The 9422-nt window shown below is 39.2% G+C and overlaps 1 protein-coding gene across 1 annotated transcript in view; it reads left to right on the forward strand.

Moving 5' to 3' along the window:
- LOC102820845 (AP-3 complex subunit beta-1-like) overlaps positions 1–9422 on the forward strand; it is a 370338-nt gene that overhangs the window by 39453 nt on the left and 321463 nt on the right. The window contains exon 2 of the mRNA XM_006873299.1: positions 5354–5513. Coding sequence (XP_006873361.1) covers positions 5354–5513 — 160 coding nt within the window. The remainder of the gene's footprint in view (positions 1–5353; positions 5514–9422) is intronic.

Genomic DNA, 9422 nt, shown 5'->3' on the forward strand with positions numbered 1-9422 from the left:
GCCACACCAGGAAAATGGCATTTTTGATTTATAGCGCTGTTAAACAATGTAAAGAACTTTGTGCCTAATCCAATAAATTTATCCCTCAGTGTAGGTAAATGCAACTAGCTCAGCTGTTTTGTAGAATTTTTTAAAACTTGAAGGATTAGTACAGTCCTGGCGTGGCACTCTGGGCTAAAATGCTGGGCTACAATGTCAGTTTGAATTGCAAGGTCTGCGGTTCAAGCTCACCAGTTGGTCTTCAACCCTATTTAGGGGTGCTATGGGTTGGAATCGACTCAACAGCATTTCACAACAGCAGTCATACTCTGGTGAGTGTGGTCGCTCATAGGATCAGCACTGGACTCTGAACCACAAGGTCAGTGATTTGAGCTCACCAGCCACTCTGGGGGAGAAAGATGAGACTTTCTGCTCCACCAAAGATTGACAGCCTTGAAAACCCTATACAAGTTTGCTGTGAGTTGGAAGTGACCTCATAACACTTCATAACAACTATCATATTTTATTTACCACAAGGTGCCCTGCCCTGGTGGTTCAGTGGTTCAGCTCTTTGTTGTTAGCTAACAAAAAAGTTGGTGGTTGGAATCCACACAGAATCTGCAGGACAGAAGATCTGGCAGCTGCCAAGATTATAACCGAGGAAATCCCATGAGGCAGTTCTACTTGTCCAGTAGGGTCCTGGGAGCTGAAATCTATTCCACAGCACACAACTACAGTCACATTCTTCCTTGGGTGGTGCAATGGAAAGAATGGAAATGTGGTTTAACTGGTTATGTTCTCTGCTGCTTACTAAGAGAACAACTCGTGGTGGGTGGTAAGTGCCGTTGAGTAGATTCTGACTGAAAGTGACCCTGTATAGAGTTTCTGAGGAGCTTCTGGTGGTTTGAACCGCTGACCTTTTGGTTAGCAGACCAGTGCTTATCCTACAGCGCCATACCAGTAACTGTAAGAGACCATGTAGCCAAAGGCATTGGTAAGAGGTTTGGTAAATATGGAAATAGACTGTGATATATGTTTGGCAATGTGGTATGTAATACATGTGTGCGTGGTATAGACAAATGGAAAATGTGTGACTGTTTTCTGACCTTTATGGGGATCTTGAACCCTATTAAGAATCCAGTGAAGGTTTGGAGTTTTTTTGTGTTCCTCTATCGAACAAGTTTAATGCATAGTCTTCTTTCATTTATTCACTCCATTGAGATTTATTTTGTACCTGTTGTGAGAGGTACACAATAAATGATTGTCTTTGAGAGAACACTGGTAGACTGTTACTTATAGCCCCTGGATCGATCATCTTTTGCATTCTCATGTATCTAAACTCATTCCTGCCATAGAACCATTGCATAATTCCTGTAGTTGGCTCCTTGCCCTTTAAGTATACCCAGTGGCTCTTTATCATATTGTTGTTGGTAAGTGCCGTCCAATGGGCTCCGACTCATAGAGACCCTGTATAGGATTTCTGCGGTGCAACTGGTGGGTTTGAACTGCTGACCTTGTGATTTTGCAGTCTGGTGCTTATCCTATGGCAGTACACCAGGAGTCCTGGAAACCCTATACAGGGTCACTGTGAGTCAGAACCGACTCAAAGCAAAGGTACTTAGCAACAACAACATATGGATTTGGCTCTGTGGGTTAGATATTGGTCTGCTTACTGCAAGATTAGTGGTTTGAACCCACCAGCCTTGCCACAGGTGAAGTCAGAATTGACTCAGTGGCAGTGGCCTGCCTGCGTTGGTGGGTTATGCAAATTATCTCGTTAAATCTTCATAACACCCTATCTTAAATAGATACAAATTTCTAGTTTTGTTATTTTTTCTGTTATAGTTTGATTTCTGTTTTATTGAATTTTCCTCTTTATTTTACTGTGTTTTTAAAGCAAATAGCATGTTTCTTCTCCATTTGTTTTCTATTACTCCATTCCCTGGAGATATTTTCATAAGCTTTGCTATGCCAAATTTGTTTATTTTTTAAAAAGGCGCAGAGCACATTTACAAAAATACCTCCTGGGAAGAGGTTGTTGTTGTTGTGAAGTGCTGTCGAGTTGGTTCCGACCCATAGCTACCCTGTATGGGGTTTCCAAGGAGCAGCTGGTGAGCTTGAACTACTGACCTTGCAGTTCAGACAGCTTTGCAGTCTGGAGCATTAACCCACAGCACCACATCAGGACTCAGTTGGCAAATATAGGTTTGTGGTATTTGTGTTAAAATACAGTGCTTCCATCTACTTTGGGTCTAATTTGCCCCCCCTCCCCCATCTTCTTGAGATGAAAGACATTCTGGTGGCACAGTGGTTAAAGTAGTTGTTTGTCAGTCGGCAGGTCAGTGGTTTGAACCCACCAATCACTCTGTGGGAGAAAGATGTGGCACCTGCTTCTGTAAGATGTACAACCTTGGAAACCCTATGGGGCAGATCTCCTCTGTCCTAAAGGGTGGTTCCGAATCAGAACTGACTTGATGGCAGTGGTTTGGGTTTGGATATGGTTTGAGATGAAAGATTAGAAACATAAATTTACTTTTAAGTATTGGTTTAGCTGCATCCTTGAAGTTATAAAATCTTGCAATTTCATTCGTCATTTTAAAATATCTTCTAATTTTCCTGGTGTTTTCTACTTTAACTTTTACGTAATTTAAAGTGTGGTGCTGTCGGATAAGCACTGAACTGCAAGGTCCGTTTGAACGGAAATGTCAGAGGTTTAAACTCATCAGCCGCTCCTCAGAAACCCTATATAGGGTTGCTATGAGTCAGAAACGACTTGATAGCATTGAACAACAACAACAACTTAATTTTCAAGTCTATGGGGATCTCGTAGTTCTTTTTCTATTATTGACTTACAGTTAGATTGTACATAGCTGTAGGTTTAAGATACTTGGAATTTTTTGAGACCGTATCTAGTATGTGTAGTCTGTTTTCGTAAGTATTCTCTGTACATTTGAAAATAACTGTCATCTATTCCATATAATGTAATTCTGGTCTAGTTGAATATGTCTCTTATCTTGCTTTTATTTTTTGGCTTTTCCATATTTTCTTTATTCTTTTATTTCTTTTTTCTTAGTTTCTTTGGGATTAATTGAAACTTACTATTGGAAATGTTCTGTATCTATACTGTCCAGTATAGTAGTTACCAGCCACATATTGCTATTCAGCACTTGAATTCAGTGAGTACAAGTAAGGGAGTCCTGGTGCTGCACTGTAGGATCAGCACTGGACTGCGAACCACAAGTTCGGCAGTTCAAACTTACCAGCTGCTCCTTGGAGACCCTATAGAGGGTCGCTATGAGTCAGAACCGGCTTGATGGCAGTAAACAAGTACAACTAAGAATTGAATTTAAAATTTTATTTACCAGCATATTTACTTTTATTGTATTATTAGGCTTCACAGATATTGTATTTTTTTTTCACAAATTTAAGATTTGTGGCAAGTGTGTCAGTTGGTGCCATTTTTTTCCTCTAGCACACTTCACAGACTGCCATGTAGTGCAAACATAACTTTTATAGGCACTGGGAAACCAAAAAATTTGGGTGGTTTGCTGTATTGCTTTATTGGGATATTTTTCAGTTGAGTGCAGAGGTCCTTGAATTACGAGAAGCACTCAAAGTAAACTCGTTCACACCCACTGTTTCACTGAGTCTATTTTCCAAATTGTGCTGTTTAGGAATAGAACTCAACATGTTGTTGATGTTGTTAGGTGCCATCGAGTCGGTACCGACCCATAGCGACCCTGTACAGGATTTCCGAGGCTGTAAATCTTTACAGGAGCAGAAAGCCTCATCTTTCTCCCGCGGAACAGCTGGTAGTTTCGAACTGCTGACCTTGAGGTTCATAGCCCGATTTGTAACCACTACGCTACCAGAGCTCCTTCCTATAAAAATAGAGTTTCTAAATTTACTTTCTTTTAGTTCTTATATAGATCTTCTCATAGATCAGTAACAGTCATGTATGGCTTGGTAGTGGGATTTTGGGCTAAACTTTCCTGAACAATATTTTGAGTTATCACTGGTACAGTGCTATGTAGGCTTAACTCTGTGATTAGAACATTTCTCTTAGTATGTTGTTGCTAAGTGCCATCGAGTTGGTTCCGACCCATAGTGACCCTATATAGGGTTTCCCAGGAGTGAGTGGTGAGCTTGAACCGCCAGCCTGGCGGGTCAAACCGGCTCTGCAGTCCAGTGCATTAACCCACAGGGCCACACCAAGTCTCCTCTCTTAGTTTATATAGTCTTCAAAGGAAGTGTAAGTTTAATGGAGTTTAGATTTTTAAAAAAGGTAGTTTATGCTGCATAAAAGCACTGACATGTAAGTTCTTATAGGTAACTGGTAAAATTTTGCTTTTTGATTATAGTTTCACTTTGTTTTGAAATACGAATGACTTTTTTGATAATAATTTTCTTGGACCATTCACTTACATATCTTTCTTGTTTCTTTAGACTACAAATGTACAAATATTTTGAGCCTGTAAAAAAAAAAAGTTATACCGTTTAACACCACAAGATGTCACTTATGTAAAAATAAAGTTGGTATCTTAATACATACTCAGTACTAGAGTGCTACATGCCAGGTAACTAGGTCAATAAAAACTATGTTTGAGAAGGAATGCTTTACAGCAAAGATTCGAAGAAAATGTTGCTATCTCAATTATTTTTAATCAGCTATTTTGAGTTTTAGCAAAAAGAATTTCTTAATTTTTAAGAATATATAGTTGTTGCTACGTGCCGTTGAGTCTGTTCCGTCTCATGGAATAGCTGGTGGGTTTGAACCACTGACTTTGCAGTTAGCAGTCCAGTGCTTATCCTATGACACCCCGTCAGGAGTCCAAAATTATGTAGTAATAATGTGTTACAAGATCATATTTCAATGTGTACAGCAAAGAATAGATCTAAAATGATTTAGTGGATGTCTAAGGTTAGCAGTTCAAAACTACCAGCTGCTCCGTGGGAGAAAGATGAGACTTTCTGCTCCTGTAAAGATTTACAGCCTTGGAAACCGTGTGCAAGATCATGTGAGTTGAAACCGACTCCACGGGCATACCACCACCACCACCACCACCACCACCACCATATATTTTGAAGGACAAATAAAAGCTATGTTGTTAATTCCCCAAAAAAATTTAAGGGAGAAATATACCATCTATATTAGAATTTTTAATGAGTTTTTATGACAAAGCTTTTAGAAATTGAGTAATGAGTCACTTGTAACAGAATTTAGGAGTTTTCTAAGTTATTATTTCTGCTCGTGTTAACACAAAAGAAATTTATACTGGTTGTTGAAGACTAGTTTTCTGTTAAACAGGAAGAGCAAAACTTTTGACTTTAATATTGGCATCCTGTTGTCTTATTTTCTATTTTGAGAGAAAAGGTTAGGACCTGAAGGTGTTTGGGAAGAAGACTCTGGCATCTTGGGCTTAAGCAGAGCAAACCAAGTTTCCATTGAGACCATGAATAAGATTAAACCTCGGGTTAGAGGTTGCGATGGCCTGAATATGAACCCTTCATTCTTCATTGTTAGTTCTCCAGAGGTAAAAGGATAGAAAACTCTTGAGGAAAAAATAATGGGGTAGGGGAGCTGACAGGAAAAAATGAATTTTCCTCTTTTTTTGAGTGTGCTTGTGATGACATTTCCATATTATTTAGGCTCTACTGCAAAGTCGTTTGAACTGCAAGGTTGGCGGTTCAACCTCACCAGTAGCTCCTTGGAAACCCTATACAGGGTCACTATGGGTCGGAACTGACTTGACGGCACTTAACAACAACAACAACAACCTGATTATTTCAGTTTTTTCCTCTTACTTCCCAGTACTTTTTTTTGTTAGTTTCTCTTAGGTTTTAGATTTTTCTTTTATAAAAGCACACCTGGCCATTAAATAAAATAGAAAAGTAACAAAAAGCAGAAGAAAAAAAAATAAAACCACATATATGTTATTTCGTTAGTTTTCTTGCTCACTGAAAGAGTCAGAAATTTTAAGACGGGATTTTAAATTCAGCAGAGTAACCATTTCTAAAATTTGGTAGTTGTACATCCTCAGATACATTTTTATATATTGCTCTGTGCACTGTTTGTATGTTTTCTAGCTGTATTTTTTATTAGTGAAAAGTAAGAGTTCTAAGTCCTCTTTTTCATCTCCTACAGTTGATAATCATTGCATTTAATTTTATGAGCTACTTGAAAAGTAAGAGTCATTTTTTTCATAATAAATTTCATTGCCTCTAGTCTTTTTGGAAAGAATGTTACTTAGCTTTGTTTATTTTTTACGACAATGCCAGTTTGCAACACATAGTCTCTGATTGACCATTTATTCTTGGTGAGTGCTTAGTGCCTAATACGCCTACACCTGTGTTGTCTGTAAGTTCTCTTGAGTCGGTTTCAACTCGCAGTGCCCCGTGTATATAAAATGAAACACTGCCGCTCCTTTACCGTCGTCACAGTTGGCTGTGTGGGAGCCCATTGTTTCAGCCATTGTGTCGATCTGTCTCGTTGAGGGTGTTCCCCCTTTTCACTAACCCTCCACTTTACCAAGCATGATGTCCTTTTCTAGGGAGTGATCCCTCACAATAACGGCTCTAAAGTACATGTGACAAAGTCTCTCCATTCTCGCTTGAAAGGAGCATTCTGGTATGGTTTCTTTGAACACAGATATATATGTTCATTGTTCTAGTAGTCTTCCATGGGCTGCCAAAAGAACCAATAGATCCGTTTTGGAAGAAGTGCAGCCAGAGCGCTCCTTGGAGGCCAGGATGGCCAAACTTCGTCTCTCATACTTCAGACATATTGTCAGGACGGACCAGTTGCTTCAGAAAGACATCATGTTTGGTAGGGTGGAGGGTCAGAGAAAAAGAGGAAGATCCCCAACGAGATGGATTGGCCAAGTGGCAGCATGGGTGGACTCAAGTGGCAATAGTAGTGAGGGTGGCCCAGGATCGGTCAGTGTTTTGTTCTGCTGTGCATAAGGCCCCTATGGGTCGGTGCCGACTCGATGGCACCTAACAACAACATGGTATATTCAATATTCTATGCCAACACCATAAGGCAAGTAAATCAGTTCTTCTTGGTGTTCCTTATTCACTGTCCATCTTTTGCATATGCATAAGACAATGGGAATGGCTTGGGTCCAGCATACCTTAGTCCTCAAGGTGCCAGATTTGCTTTCTAACACTTTTAAGAGCCCTTTTGCAGCAGCCTTGCCCAATGCAATGCATTGTTTGCTTTCTTCACTGCTTTTACCATGACCATTAATTGTGGATCCAAGTAAAAGGAAATCTTTGAGAACTTCAGCCTTTTTTCTATTATTTATCATGTTGCTTACTGATTTTCAGTATTGTTGTTGTTAAGTACTGTGGAGTCAGTTCTGACTCTTAGTGACCCTGCACAGGGTTTCTGAGGCTGTAAATCTTTACGGGAGTAGAAAGCCTCATCTTTCCCCTGTCGAACAGCTGGTAGTTTTGAACTACTGACCTTGAGGTTAGCAGCCCGATTTGTAACCACTATGCTACCAGAGTGAGGGTTTTTGTTTTCCTTATGTTAAGATGTAATCTTCACTGAAGACTGTAGTCTTTGATCTTCATTAGTAAACTTATAAAATGCTTACAATTAAAGTGAAAAAAAAAATTGAAGCTGTCTAAAGAAGTTGAAGAAACTCTTCTGCTCCTCCACCCTTAAGCTTTAGCTAAGATGAGAGGGTACTGATACTAATTTTTGGTATTTGGACCATGTTGCATGAAAGAACTGTGTCGATTAGATTTTGTTTTCTCCCTTCTATAGTTGGCTGTAGACACTATGAAACTGATAACTGTGGCAAGTAGTTAATGACAATTTTTAATACTAGAAGCAAAGTTTCTTGTAAATGTTCTTCTAGTTACTTAAGAGGCTTCTTTTTATTCGATACAATAAAATAAGATCCAGTTATTCACATTCTTAAGTAAGCATGAAGTTTATATATAATATATCAAAAACTATTTTTCTAATGATGAAATCGTTTATGGCTATACTCTAATCTGTGAGTGTTGGGGTGGTACTTTAGTACAAGCACTGGACTGCTAACTGCAAAGTTGACAGTTCAGAGTCGCTCTCGGAAACCCCATACAGGGTCTCTAGGAGTCGGAATCAGCTTGAGTGCACTTAACCACAACATAATCCTCTACATTGGGGTTTGGTTGTACTCTCTCTTTGTCATGTTGTCCTCTTATAATGGATGTGCAAGTAATTTCTAAAAATAATTTGTTGTCACTGATTTATATTTTTGCCAATTTCCAAAATGTGAATTTCATGTTGTTTGTTATCATGGGTACTACCTTCTCCCACAGACACATGGGAGTTCTTTTAAATTCCTCTTAAAACTCATACATATATGTGTATATATGTATATATATACACATATATGTATGAGTTTTAAGAGGAATTTGTTATAAATCTGACCATCTCCATTTCTTATTTCTGTACCACTTTATGTATGTTTTTATTACTTGTTCCTGGATTATTGCACTAGTTACCCAGTCAGACGTTTTCTTTCTGCCACATTAATTTTCTGAAGGCAATGCTTGATGGACTTCTCCACTCAGAATACCCACAGTTAATTCCCTTTCACTGCCTTGTGTGTCTCCTTCATTTTTCTTACCTGGTAGCATCAGTCCTGGTGTGACACTGGACTGCTAACCACAAGATTGACAGTTTTGGAAATCCTATACAGGCTTGCTGTCTAGAATCGGATGGCACTTAACAACAACAGTAGCAGCAACATCATTGACTGGGTCTTCTAAACTGGGACAGTTACTGAGTATCCGTATCCCGTCCTAACAGTCCGTCACTACATTCTATTGACTGAAACATTGAGTAGGTTTTGAATCTCTTCTGTGTTTTTATCCTACTTACTACTGCCCTGGTTCATTAGTTCATCTTCTTATGTAGATGTTTGAATTGCCTTTCCTTAATTTTCTAGATTAGAGAATGCTAGTGGAGGTTTGCTCACACATTTGTCTTTATGTCGTACTATGTGGCTTGTGTATTTTGATGATGCTAGAAGCTCTGCCAATGTTATTTTAAATACCAGCATGGTCACCCATGGTGGACAGGCTTCAGTGGAGCTTTTAGACTCAGACAGACTAAGAAGAAGGAGAGGCGGACCATTTCTGAATGGTTAGCCACTGAAGACCGTATGAATAGCAGCAGACCATTATCAGATACTGTGCCCAGAAGATGGACCCACTAGGTTGGAAGGCATTCAGAATACAACTGGGGAAGAGCAGCTATCTCAAAGTAGAGTTGACCTTAATAATATGAGTGGAGCAAAGCTTTTGAGACATTCATTTGCTGATGTGGCATAGCTTAAAATGGGAAGAAACAGCTGCAAACATCCATTAATAATTGGAACATGGAATGTGTGAAGTGTGAATCTAGGAAAATTGAAACTCATCAGAACTGAACTGGAATGCAT

The sequence above is a fragment of the Chrysochloris asiatica genome, unplaced genomic scaffold (assembly GCF_000296735.1).
Source record: "Chrysochloris asiatica unplaced genomic scaffold, ChrAsi1.0 scaffold00234, whole genome shotgun sequence".
Lineage (NCBI taxonomy): Eukaryota > Metazoa > Chordata > Mammalia > Afrosoricida > Chrysochloridae > Chrysochloris > Chrysochloris asiatica.